Source organism: Calidris pugnax, unplaced genomic scaffold (genome assembly GCF_001431845.1).
Source record: "Calidris pugnax isolate Ruff unplaced genomic scaffold, ASM143184v1 scaffold11, whole genome shotgun sequence".
NCBI classification, from domain to species: Eukaryota; Metazoa; Chordata; class Aves; order Charadriiformes; family Scolopacidae; genus Calidris; species Calidris pugnax.
The window spans coordinates 763,944-778,095 of record NW_015090803.1 but is presented as its reverse complement, the minus strand read 5'-3'; the positions used below and the strand labels follow the sequence as shown (position 1 = coordinate 778,095).

At 36.8% G+C, this 14,152-nt stretch overlaps 1 protein-coding gene across 2 annotated transcripts in view; it reads left to right on the top strand.

Annotated features, from left to right (window-relative positions):
• COL6A6 (collagen, type VI, alpha 6) overlaps positions 1-14,152 on the top strand; it is a 59,337-nt gene that overhangs the window by 29,948 nt on the left and 15,237 nt on the right. For both annotated transcript variants that reach the window (XM_014937855.1, XM_014937856.1), the window contains exons 23-31: positions 3,648-3,710; positions 5,233-5,295; positions 6,261-6,311; positions 7,593-7,628; positions 10,183-10,245; positions 10,752-10,814; positions 11,834-11,869; positions 11,970-12,006; positions 12,649-12,660. In XM_014937855.1, the coding sequence (XP_014793341.1) occupies positions 3,648-3,710; positions 5,233-5,295; positions 6,261-6,311; positions 7,593-7,628; positions 10,183-10,245; positions 10,752-10,814; positions 11,834-11,869; positions 11,970-12,006; positions 12,649-12,660 (424 nt within the window). The remainder of the gene's footprint in view (positions 1-3,647; positions 3,711-5,232; positions 5,296-6,260; positions 6,312-7,592; positions 7,629-10,182; positions 10,246-10,751; positions 10,815-11,833; positions 11,870-11,969; positions 12,007-12,648; positions 12,661-14,152) is intronic.

Genomic DNA, 14,152 nt, shown 5'->3' with positions numbered 1-14,152 from the left:
GCCGAGTTCCTACGTATGGCAGCCTTTGCACATCTCCCTCCGTCCCTCACTTTGCTATTTCCTGTTTTCCTTTTGAAAATAAATACTGGCAGGATTCAAGCAAACTGTTACTTCTCAGTAAAAGAGAGTGAAAATACTGGTTGCTCTCTATGAGGAAGTATAAGCTAAATTGCTTATGTGGCTTCACTTATTTGAAATGGCAGTCGATTAGTGACTTTAAGGAGATGAGTCTTGTTTTCATTGTAACATTGTTCCTGCAGAACAATGATTTGGTGTTGAAACATAATTACATATATAAAAAGGAGGGGTCATATTGATGAGAGCAGAAGGCTTCTCTCTGTCTAGTATCTCTGTGTTTTCTACCAAATTAACGCTTGATTTTTTTTAGAACCTCATCCTGTAGAATTTGAAGCTAAATTTCAGTTGGGAACAACCTTGGTGCTGTGAAGTCACAGTCTCTGTAAGCCTTTTTTAGAACCAAATATAATACAGTGGGACTATCATGCTCCACCCTGCTTCTGATGTGAGCACCAACTTTCCAACAGTCTGGTTTTGAACTGTAAATGTCCCGTAGATCACTCACATATGTCCTCTTTGCTTTTCTGTTGTCAAATTCCAAGATTTTCATGGAAAAGAAAAACTGTTTTCACTTGTTTTTTTTTTTTCAGAGGCCACTCCACATTCAAATCTATATAATATTTTTTCTGTTATCCATAAAAATGCTGTCTTTCTGTCATGAGAACGAGCCTCTTAAAACAGTATTTTCTGCAGACATGAAATGCTTGCTGTTACTTTGGAAAGAATCTTGAATGTTTCCTTGATGTGACAGTTAATTAATTTTGTATGTGCATTCTTACTTAAAGATATGTTTCCCAGCAAACAATTTACCATGGGAACCAACTGCTTATCTTTATATTCCTCTGCCAGTAGTTGGCAGAGCTGAGGAGGCTTCAGTTTGACTTATGAACCATGTCCCTCGATTGAATTTCACTTATTTTTGTCTGTTCTGTCCGAAAGGTGTCCATTTTTCTCACTGTCTTCACTGTTTTGCGACCACTCCTAGGTATTTGATTGAATATACTGCGTAGACATTAATGTTGTGTTTATTTGGAAGTGTTGTGTTCAGTGACCAAAAAGGGAATTGATTTCCTGTCTTCCAATTAGCACTGAAATTGGCGTGCTGTTTGAGGTGGGTCACAACCATCATCTAGTGACTAGGAATCATGTCTGACCACTTTTTTTCCTTGCCCAGTATTTGAAAACCTTTTCTTAAAGAAATCTTGCATTGGAATATTTTTATACAACACACTGTTTGTTGGCATGGGACACCCGGGACTGCGATTGTGTTTTCAATGATGTCCCTAGTGACTCCTCTCCTCCCCCGAGCAGACTTGCCATTATTCTAGGAAGCGGAGTCACAACCTGTTAGAAAAAGCATCTGAGATCCAAGTAGTCAGTCCGGGGCTGATAAGCAGCAGAAGGAGGAGAGGCAGAAGCAGAGCACCACGGGTAGGCTTTCCCAGGAACACAGAGTAGGTCACAGAACCACATTAAGAGCAAAGGCCTAGTCAAATTGCTTAATCCATTAGACTTTGTTTCCTGCTGTAATTTGCCACAAGGAAAGCACCTCTTCTTCAGGTAATATCATTTTTCCCCAGGAATGAATGCCACATGGTTACGCAGTTCCTTTTATTTACAAAGCTAGCTGTTGTCAGTTATAGTTTTGTTATCTCACCATATCAACTTCTGTTTGGATATAAAATATTGAGATTCCTTATACTCTAAAATAGTCCATGCTAGATACACTGTTGTTTGAAGCATTTCAGCTGAAAATACAATCCTGTATTATTTTATTCTTCTGCTTTTGTGGCATTATTATCTAGAATAATTCTAGTCTGTGGTCTTTTAATGTTTTTACTCAAGTTAACTGTTCCAGTTTTCATCTCTGTTTCACATATTATGTGATACACTGGTCTGGACACTTAAGAAAGCACTGTCCTTTCTGATGTCCCTTCCCTGAACAACTCAGTGATCTGCAAGATACAAAGAATTTTTAATATTTCTACTATCTGTTTTAGAATATGAATATTCAATTCACTCTATTCCAATCCTGCCCTAAGTCCGCCACTCAGTGTTACTGGATTTTTGTTATTGCTGTTATAAAAGAAATAAAGTTCTGCAGTTGTTTGACAGCTTTATGGTGTAAGCCCTAGTTAGGACATATTCAAATCAATTTCCAGTCTCACTACACATATTTGTAAATACCCTGAGAGATGACAGAGACAGGAATCTCTATGTATCTGTCCTGTCTAGAGAAAAAAGTGCTTGTCGCTGTGTCAATTGTAAAGAGAACGCAGAACAGTCCTTTTCCTCTTTGTTACCCTATAATAAGACTTGTTCATTTAAAAAGATGCTAAAAGAAATGGAAAGAGCTCTTTCTTCCTACCTATGCTTTTTCTACACCCGTTTAAAAAAAGAAAAAAACATACATGTGCTTCTTTAGAAACACATTAATTTTGGTCTTTGAGATTTGTTAGGTAGAAAGGTCTGTGGTCACACTCAGTCCCAGTTTCTGGAGGCCAGCTGTGAAGGGCTGAGAGGGTAGATCTGCCTTTGCTCTGAGGAATCATCCAAACCTCACATCTGTTGATTTTCTTCAGAAAATCTTTAGAATAACTTGGCAACTGCTCCTTGGCTACAGATATGAGGACAAGACACTAACCTGGCTTGCTCAAGCAAAGTTGTCATCGCTACTGATGCAGTACAGGCTCTCCTGTAATAGCAGTCAGTGTTTTGCCCTGCAGGTTTTTAAGTGGCCACATGGATGGGCAGCTGCTGGCAATTTTGTTAAGATACTTTTGCTGATTATAAGGACAAATAATAGTACTTGTTTGGAACTGACAGAGGAAAAGATTGGCATGACGAAGACTAGAAAAAATGGGCTATCCCAATAAAAGTAATAGTAACCTCTATGTTTTTAAAGTTTCTGGTATTTAAGGAAGGGGAAAGGAAGAAGTAGAGTGTGGGATTTTACAATTAGGAATCTAAGTTTGATTTACATTGGCTGACAAATCCCTGCCAAAGGCCCAGAAGAAAGCATTTACCTGGTACTATATGAGTTGGTTATTGTCATTCTGCAGCCAGATATTTCAGGGAGAAGATCTACTAAAGGATGTGGCAAAGTTCAGTTAAACCGAGCTCTTGTTATCAAAAATACCTACATTGGATGAAAGTCCTGGAGAAAATAGGATCATGTTCTCTGACCTACTTTCAAGACAAACTCTATCAATATCCTTAATTCTAACTTAAAAGTAATAGAATAGCACCTACAGTTTTCTTCCATTTAGTTTCCTCCTTCTTAGTCATTCTGTTCAACTGTGGATTGCAGATGAATCCCAGAATCAAACAGGAAGCTTGAAGTGGAGGTAGAAGCTGGTGTTACTGATATTTTGTCTTGTGTGTTATCTGGAAGATCAGTCTTTTTCCTGGAACCGTGAGGGCTGTAAGGATAGTGGTTATGTAGACTACAAATGTTATGGGATTAGTCAATATTTATAAAATATAAGTCCAACCTTGAAAAGAATCTGTGTGTTTTATCTGTTTTCTTATTTTATGACACAGCATTTGTCGTCTTTTGTTTATTTCAGAATAAACCAGGAACTGTGGGTCTGCCAGGGGCTTCTGGAGCTCCGGGGAAACCAGGAATTAAAGTAAGTTTCCCTTAGTTAAATTACTGTATTAATTTTGTCTGTTTAATTCCCTCCCTTAATGTTGTTGATTTAAAAAATGGTTTGCCAATTCTGTTCTTGGGATCCCCATCTGGACCTGTTTCCCACGTAAAGGTCCAAGGGATGTCTGCAGGATCAGTCTCTTGATCTGAGTAGGCTTTATATGTTGAAGTTCAAATAAGATTTATCATGTTTCTTTTTGGAAAGCAGTTTGTTTGGTACTTAATTACCGTTGAAGAAAACCCAAGCAAGCACAGCCAGCACGGTATGCATGTTAGGAATGGCTGTGGCCACAGCTGCATAGAGCTTTTCAAAAGTGTAAGCTTCTTAGATCTGGACTCTCTGTTACTTAAAAAGCCTGTTTCTGCTGAACTGTGGACTAGAAAGTTCAGGGAAGCAGATTTTTTAATTAATTTTGTTTCATCTATTAAACCTTTAGACTTATCCTCTGGATAGTTTGTTGATTCTGTAAGTTGATAAGCTGTTCATAAGTGCATGATAAGGCTGGTATCATTGGCACGGTAAACCATGTTGTGTTGTGTAGTTCTTCTATTAGGACCTAACAGTTCATGTTTATTTGATTTACTCTTCCCAAAAGAAATTGTAAGCTCTATGCCAGGCTAAAATAGCTATTAAAGGTGGGGGAAGAAGCTTCACATAACCAGAGATCAGAAGTGATTCCAATACAAGTATTGTAATAGAGTTTCAGTGTTCCCTTCTAATTCAAACTTTCAGAATCATGATAAGCCAAGAGTCCAAAAGGCAAACAATCTTTATGGTGAAAAGTGCAAGATGTTTGAAATGCTTTATTTATACATTTTAGGATTTGCAGGATATCTCAAAAGTAAACAATCATAATTTTAATAGGCATATAAATTCAGGTGTCTCCGGGTACACACAAAACTTCTTTTGAGTGAGATCACTCTCACATTTGCACCTCTAAATGAAGGATAAATGCAAAGTAGCTTTTAACATAAAAGTTAAGTTTAAGGTACTTTTTTACCTGCAATCCTGAGGCTGCTTATCTGATTTTATAAATCATAAGAAAGTCGCTTGAAGGTAATAGTGTTGTTATATCTTCTTTCAGATTAGTCAAATTCCTTCATATTTGTGGATGGCTCTGTGAGATTTGTCAACTAGTATAGTCAGAGTTATTCCACGGGATGAAGGAAATTCTTCCATGCCTTTTGAAACTGGATTGTAAGACTGTAGGCTGACTTTTTGGAGCCAGTGATTTTACCCCTTTATTCTTTAATAAAGGCTGTTTGACCTGACACTGGAAATGTTTTGTTCTTTAGTTTGGAAATCATATATTATTTGAAAAATCTAGTTGTCTTCCTATATTATGAAAATCTTCCTTTCCATCTGTATTTAGAGAATTGAAGAAGGACCTTCAATACAGTATTTCAGATTTCATTTGCAGAACAGTATTTTGAAATTCACAGTAACCCTTTAAGCAAGCATGACTCGAATATGGAAATGGTTTAATTATTTTTTTTAATAGGGACAACCTGGTGATCCAGGACCAAAAGGAGAAAGAGGTCCATATGGTTTTCGTGGAAGGCCGGTTTGTACTTTTATTTTTATCCTTATGCTGTTTATTTTGACTACACTAGACCTAAAGCAGGAGGCCTGTTCTGTTCTAAAAGAGATGTAACTCAAGAAGAATTTCCCTCTGGTCAATTAAGACCTCATATTAAGTGTAATAACAGAGAGAATATAGCTTTTAAACTAGTTTTTGCTGTGAGTCTCCTAACAATTATATTAGAATTATTCTGAATGAGTACAGATGTGAATTACAAGTGCAGATATGACTCCAAGCCTTTGGTACATTCCACTGTAATATTACAATATTTCTATTAGTAATATTGGGAAGAAAAGTCATTGGAGTTAGTAAATGGAGAATGACTAGATGCTTTAGGTTTTGAGGTCGAAACTTTCTGACATTTGGCAATATAGTTTTAATTAGCTGGTTGTGAAGAGAGCATACACAAGTTGGATCATTTTCTACTAGTAGCATAAAAATGCAGTTTCTTTGGGGATTAGATTTTCTAAAGATTTGCTTTGAGGTGCAGTTAGAGACAGTGCAGTAGTATTTTCAGAGTAATCAATGATTGCAGAAGTATTTTTTTTGTGTGGACTTGGCTTTCTTCTCTATGTATAATACATTCCCTTCTGTTAGACTGGGTCAGCATACATTGTATGCATTCTCACCACCCCTCCTGTCTTTGCGGGTCGATCCAGGACCAACTTCCACCTTTGTGTTTACTTACAAGATCTTACTTCCCAGAGAATGCAGAGATTCTGCTTATCTTTGAACCAGTTCAGGGGCACAGTGTGCATATGTATGAGGTGAAATGGAGTAGAAGTCATCTTGCTCCTCCCCAATGCATTGCAATTCCTTACATCAGACTTCCAGTGATTCCTGTACTCCAAGGAACTTGAATTAACACTTGGTCAGTAAAATAAGGTGCAGATAGACACAAGAAGAGTACAGATGCAAATGCTCAAATAAAAATGTTCTGTTTACAGGGAGAAGATGGTGCTTTTGGATATGGTCTACCTGGAGAAAAAGGAGTAAAGGTAAAACTGAAAGAGGAATCATAAGGAAATCATTACTTTCTCCGTTATTTTAGAAGTGATTTGCAACAAGGAGGAGGGAAAGCTGGAGGAAATGCAAACAATAGGCACCGTTTATAGCTATTTCAGTTTCATCCCAAGGCAAAATGGGATGGATAGAACTCTAACCTACACAACTACTGATTTTATTTCTAGTTGTCATTCACTATGACTAATTCACTAGCTGTCCTATGTGAGCACATGCCTGAGATCAAACAATGAATTGCTAAAATCAATATGGTTCACAATGGGTTTTGCATCTGTAGCCTCAGACTGTAAGGGCCCTGTGGGCATTTGTCATGTACATGTTGTGATTCTAGAATATATTTCTTGATGCTTTCAGATGCAGGATGGTCTGATGTTTTAGCAGAAACACCAGTCAAATCACAAAGCAACTTTCCTTCTAGTTTTACATTCCTACAATATATAAAAGCTGGTGGCTGCAAAACTTTCTTTTATTCAGAACACATCTAAAGAAGCCATTAAGCTTCTTTATGCAAACAGCTGAAACACAGGTAATGCTATTCAAGAAGTCATTAGCAAGGTCCTGGTGAGAAGTGAGCAGAGGTTCCCTTGGGAAGAGCCAGAGACTGTGGTAATTATTGGTGAAACTGAGCAAGGGATGTGTGGGAAGGAGAAGGCAAACTGGGGATGCTCATCCCACACACTTGACAGAAGCATTGTCGGCTTTCTCCTAAGAAATTCTGGAGAGAGATTTTGGATCCAGCAATGGCTAAATGAGCCATGAGCCTGTCCTTTGAGTTCAAAAAACTAGGAGTTGTTATTATCCTTAGATGTTGCTCATATGGCACATTGTCCCTACAAGACAATGTCTTCAGACCAGCACCAAGCTCTTGTTAGTATGTTTCTTGGAAATTAAAAATACAGCTTTGCATACCTCCACTAACAAATACCAGCCTCTGTTCTGCTTCTGATTTACTAGAAACATACTTCTGGAGTTTTTATGTGCTCTAAGATTGGTCCTGTTTGCTGGCAATGTAATGACAGTTTCACTCTTTATTCATGACTGGGACAAGCTAAAGCTATAAGTAGATCCTCATCAGTAGTATTTTATATATATGTGTGTATCTTTCCATATATTTTACATATGCAGTGTATATATTATACATAATGTTAGTATTTATACATATATTTACAAAAGAGTATATAACTTTCAAATGCCAATTAAAAAACAACACTGGGATAACAATGTGAATTTCTTGATGTCTATTCTCTATGTTATAGGGGAATAGAGGCCTTCCTGGAGATTTTGGACGAAAGGTATATGTTGATTTTTACCTCAACAGTTCTCTGGCTTTCATATATGTTAGCTTAAATGATCTGTTCTTTACTGCTTTATAGTTACATGGGTGTAACTCAGGTGTAGCTGATAGAATTATGCCATTCCAAAAATGGCAGATACTATTGCTAATATTTGTTTTTAAAAATGAGAATAGCTTCTGTAGATAATTTTCCATACATTGAGTGAATTTTCCTGGCATTTTGTTAAAAGAAGCAGGATTTGATTTTGTTAAAAGCGCAGGAGGGATAACCTGTGTAAGTGGTAAATGACTGCAAGCTTTCATCTGCCATTATCCCTGCTCCAACCATTGAGCACTAAATTAAAATGAAGCAGGTGTTTTACTGTGTTTTGCTGGGAAGAACAATCTGATGCTGGATGCCCTGAAATGAAGCAGTTTTCACAAAGACGTGGAAAGGGAAGAAAGGTCCAAGTGTCCTGCATGAGCACTAACTTTGAGGAAAACAGCCTAGATTGAAATGGCTTTTGGAAAGCCCACCTCTTTTTTTTTTTTTGCCTTTGCCTTTGTCTCTTACAATTTACTCCGGAAATTGCTCTGTGTGCCCTCTTTTCAGGAAGGTTTGAACTTATTGCATCACTTTAGTCATTTAATCATTAACCAAAGCTAATGTTTATAGGCAGAGGTTTCTTCTGATCTCCAAAGATCCAGAGGCTTCCACATAAGTGGGACTAGCAGTGTTTTTTTCTATTCCTGAAGCTTCTGACCAACTTTCTGATAGACAGGAGCATTTCAAAGCCAGCTTCTACCTTCCCTGCAGTAAAAGTAGATGGACGTAGAAGGTCTTGTTCTGCTGCGTTGTACGACGTCAGAGTGAATTCATTCAGGCTGACAGTGCTACTAATAACACTAATATATGATCAAAGGAGAATGAAGAATTATGGAGAGAAATAAATTGGAAATTCTTCAGCAGAAGCTGATGAAGAAGACCTTCCTTTACTTTCAAGTGCCTAATTTTGCAAGTCCAACAGTCTGTCGACATCAAATTTTATATGGCAAGAGTTTAAAATAGAGAACTAAACCACAGAAATAAAAATTTTCTGAACATAAAAAAGAGTTGGTAATTTTTAAAGTAGGATAACAAGCTAGCTTGTTGTGTGTTTCTAAATCCGGGTAATTGATTCTGACAGTCTTCATTTAGTAAGCTTGTGCTTGATATATGTCAACTATTAATTTCCCTATGGTCTTGTTATGAACTTTAGGATTCTTCTATTGAAATGGTAAAATACATTTAGCTGGAAAAAAAAAATCTTTTGTCCCTCCACTGTTTTGTGAAACAAAAGTGGTGTTTACAGAAGTTTTTGAGAGGACCTGTTTTCCTAATAGGAAATCTATGATTGCTAAAAAAATTACAAGTGGAGGATTTACTTCAGTTAATTTTTAAAGTCATACAATAATGAAAACTGAGTGAAACAAAAAATTCCTATTGCATTGAAAAATGCAATGCTTCTCTTTCCTTTTTTGCTTTATTTTCTTTTTTTTCTTTCAAGTCAGAATCATGAATTTTAAAATCAGACTTCCCAGTAAAAGACTGAAACTTTTTTTTCAAGCTGAATGTGAAATATAGAGCTCCATATTGAACTCAACGTGTTCAAAAGACAATGAAAATGCTAGAGAACAAGGTGGAATAAATAGAACTGAGCTGTGAAATTGGTATTATACATTAGGCTTCAGCTAATAAGGCTGCTTAACATCTGTACTCTCTGTGGATACAGAGGTATGGGTACGGCAAGAGCAGAGTCTCATTCTGCTGAACATCTTGGCTTGGAGACAATGTGAGATGTTGTGTGCCAGGTGTCTGACACAAACTTTCCGGTAAATGGCCATTTGTGTATGGAGTAAAAAAGAGTGAGGAGTAGCTCATGTTCTCATAGTTTGCTGACTGATATACATGCCCCCACAGATGTAGAAAATCTGACAAAGGCTTGTCCTTGTTGATATCGCTCAACATTTCAAATGACCTATGCACAGAAATTGCCTGTTAACATTTTCTCCAATATTTTCACTTACACAATAATTATGGAGTGATTAGAAGTTTTGTTAAATGAATTGAACTGCCAGCTCTTCACTGCTCTCATGGGAAATCAGTGTGTGCTTTAGTAAACAAGTAGATAAATCACATTTCAGAAGCAGCACACTTCTGCCATAAAAAGCATTATTTGGGGAGAATACACTGCAGTCAAGGGCATGATTTTGGCAGATTAGAGGAGAAGTTCTTTCACTTGTGTGAAACAAGAAGTTGCAAGTCGTTTGTTATCTTATGATGCCGTGTTGAAGTAACAGCTGCATCTCATTTTCTTTTTCCTTAGTAAAAAAACCACTGGCCAGTCACCGTGTAGGTTTGGTTTGTGTTTTTTCTTTTTTTCACATGAGTCCATGATTAATTTTTCAAGTGCAATCTTTCGTATCCTTCTGTTTCAGTGGAAAAATGTTTTCTTAGTTTCCTGAGAAGTTTGCGGTTTTGTCAGGAGAGTCTAGTTTTTACATTGTAATTACATTTTTTTCCAACTAACTAGGGTGAGGCTGGGGACAGAGGAAATGCAGGGAAACATGGACTAAAAGGACACAGAGGCAGAATGGCAAGTATTTTCTTGTTGTTTTTTAATGGATTTTTTTTAACAGTCTCCTCCTTGATATGCAGATTATACACTTGTATTGATTTTTAAATGTTATGTCTGTCATTTTCAAAGGCTGCTAATGCATGGCTTTTCCAAAAAGGCCAAAAATTAAACAAGGCTCTTGCCACCAAAAGCAAAGATGTGTATGTGTTAATTTTGCTTTGAGGACTGTATTTCTAAATGGGCTTTTAACATATTGGATGAATAATACACTTAACCAAAATGAGCTGAACTACTAGAAGAAAATCCGTGCTTTGATGCTATCAGGTTCTTTATCCATTAAAGTGAAAATTATGTCAGACCTGAGGCTCTTCTTTCTTACTTCTTGTTTACACTTAAGTCAGAGGAACTTAAGCATGTAGCAAATAAAGGAAGATGGAAGGAAATATGTTGCTTTCCAATAGCAAATGTAAATGTCACCTGTGTATACTCTTTGAATACCATGTGTTACATGCTATTATTCATAGGGTATTCCAGGACCTGCTGGTCCGGAAGGCAGTCCAGGAGACAGGGGAGCTCCAGGACGCAGGGTAAGACCTAGACTCAATATATTTTGTCATATGGAAAATATGTTTGTTCTTTTTAATTTTGAAGGGAAACTAAGGAATGAAACAAAATATTTTCTTCCTGTTTTGGTCATGTAAAGTGTTAAGATGTGCAATATTCTGATGACTGCTATTGATGTGATGTGCATGTATTGTAAATGCCATGATTGTATTACACTGTGATCTTCAATATTTTATTAAATAAAAAAGATTGTGAATTCATCTGCATGTAAGCACAAATCAGGTACTTCTGAATGCAAATTGCTAACTGTGCACATATAAATGTAATTTTCATAGGTCATAATCTAAACGCCTAGCCTGTGCATGTTTGAAAAGTGTACCTAACTCATATTTTGAGCCTCTCCTTTTAACTAATGCAAAAGAAAATCCTTACTGTATGTTTTGGCTGTCAGCAGCACAGTAAATTTTGCAATTATGTGTTTCTAACAAAGCCTTTAGAAGTTACCATTGTGGGAGTTCAGCAGTGTGTATCTTCAGTCTCAAATGAAAGAGGCTCACTTTAGAAATATTTATTTCCTCTGAATTTTAGCTTTGCAAATTCAACATGGTGTAAAGGAGAGATTGGTTTCATTTTTATGTTGTTAATTGTTACCACTGCTAAGGAGTCTGCAGCTCATGCTAAGCTGATAGTTTCACTGTACATCTTCATCAGATGTGAAATGATACACCATGAATTTCTTACAGCTTCAAAATAGGATCAGAGCTGAAATTAGTTGCAACAGCCATGTACAAAAATTCCTCAAAGTACTAAAGGTCTGTCCTTGCAAACCAAAATACTGATCTTTTCTCAGCCTTACTAAAATAAAATAAATGTGTGATGCAGTCAGCCCTTGGCTTTGGTTGTTTGGTTTTGGGGTTTTTTTGGTTTGGTTTTTTTTTTTTATTTCCCTGTTATTGGTGAAATATCTGAGCAATTAGGTGAGATGATGATAACGTGACTGTAATGTTTTTCTTTTTTTTTATTTTTTTTTTTTTTTTTTTAGGGAAGTAAAGGACAGAAAGGACAAGCCTCATTTTCTGTACGTATCTCTAGCACTCTCCCTGTTACAAACACACACAATGCACCATCTCATTGGGTAGCCATGTGCCCATGTATGTCTTTTTTGTTCTCGTCCACAGCCTTGTGAGCTCATTGACTACATCCGCGAACACAGCCGTAAGCGTTCAATCTTGTTTTGATATCGTAAGGCTGATTATCACCACTTGCTTTCTTCACTGTCTTACTAATATCATGATAGTTCTGTGTTCAGCGTGCCTGTGGATTCATGGCAGACCGGTGCTTGAAAAATGAAGTGAGGGCTCAGAATGCAAAAAAAAATATATTTTTTGCTGTTTAGAATAATTTCTTTTGCCAAAGTTACTGTAATATAATTTCTTAGAAAAGTTAAGTCTCTTGGTATTCAGTGGTTCCAGTAAACATGAAGTAAGTTTGCGTTATCTTTTCCTAGTCTATCTATCCTAATTCCTTGGAAAGTGACTGTGCCAAATAGTGTGAGTTTCTACAATTAATGGTATATTTATATCTCTAAACTCTGGTGTAAACCCCTCAGTGAAATGTTTGGTCTAAAGCAGGGCCTGCTCATGCTTTTACTCCACTCTGCAGTAACACCACAAAAAATTTTGCAAGCACCCATAGCAGTGGAGGACAATAATGCATGGATCCTAAGTCACTGAAAGTCTTAAAATCTGTAGAACTATAGAAATTCAGTGCATGTTCCACCATTGATTTAGAATTTTATTTTTAAAACTCTTCACATGCAAAACTTTTCAATTAAACTTTCTTTTTCTCTTTCTTTAGCTTGCTGGGATGGTGAGTACTGCTTTCTCCTATGTATTCTGTTATTTGTTCTCTTCAAAGGGGTTAAATTATACATTGAGAGTCACATGTTTACTGAACTGGAGCTTTAGTTTGTTAATCCATGTGTAGGATGAGATATATCTCCTTTTAATTTAGATATCTAAAATTCAAGTGTTTAGTCACCACATGCTTCCTCTGCAGTTTGTCTCTCTCCACTAGTGACTTAGTGAGGCTGAACATGTCAATATTCATAGCTGTGGTAGGTGTTTTTAATTAAAACTGTCAGATATTATTTGACCATCGCTCGCTCAGCTTCAACTATCACATCTCTGTAACTGGCTATACTGATCCTGAGCAAACTAGGGCTTCATAATTTCTATATACTCTAAGGTATGCACATTGTAACACAAGACATTTCCCCTACTGTGTGTATGTGCTTTTACCATCTAGATAAGTTCTAGTCCCATTCTGCAGGTATAGCAGCATGGCATAGAAATCCTCAGCCTAGGAAATCTGTGGAGAGCAGATAATTAAAGTCTCTAAAGTCATAGAACACATCTGCTGAGCCATCAAGCACAATCTGCTTCCTTCTTCCTCTGAAAAGAAATGTTATTTACTTGTCTTATTTACTTACCTTCTGTTTTTTGACATTTTCAACATTATCTGATTCCCTTACCTTGCTGTTCTGTAAAACTTCTCAAAAGCTCAGATTTGTTTACTTGTGATAAATTTCTCCTGGATATGCTTGACTGCTATGAGTTTCAAAATCAAGGCAAACCCTTTTTGTTTAATGCCAGTGCTGGCGATTATCTTAACCACTACTGCATGTATGAGCCTCATTTCCATTCCCTGAAGAGTAGGTGTAATATTAAGCAGTTGCAGATTCTCCCCACAATAATACAGTGCTTGAATTATTTGTCCCTGTTTTATATCCAGTGTGTGTGCTGGCAGGTATTTGGATGGTACAATGTGTTGTGCACTCTTCATGTGAAAGTAGGTAGGAGAACATGAGCTGAAAAGAGCATTTAAAACTTGGTGCAGTTTCTTGAAATCTTGTATATATCACAGATTTCTATTTGCCATAGAGGTTCACAGCCCTTCTTAGTGCCTTGTATCATTTTGTTAGAGCTTTATTTGATTTAACCCCAGTATTTGATTTAACCCCATTGTTGGCAATACCAAAATGGTACGAGTTCCTCCTTTGTAATTTTCCCCTGTTATCTAGGTGGTGGTGTTCAGTTCCTGGGCATATTCTTCTTCTTGTTTCCTTCTACTTGTCCCTGAGTGATATAGCTAGTGTTATCCTTCTCTGACCCTTCATAATTCTAATTATCTTGCAGTTTCAGCACAGCAGATTAATTTTCTTTCTTGTCCCTTCTCTGACCTTCTGCGTTCTTAACTGCACTCCCACTTCCTTACACTGAACTGCCAAATAATTTTATCATACCTATTAATTTAAAACTGTCTTTTCTTTATTTTTTATGATTTCAGTACTGCTCTCCTC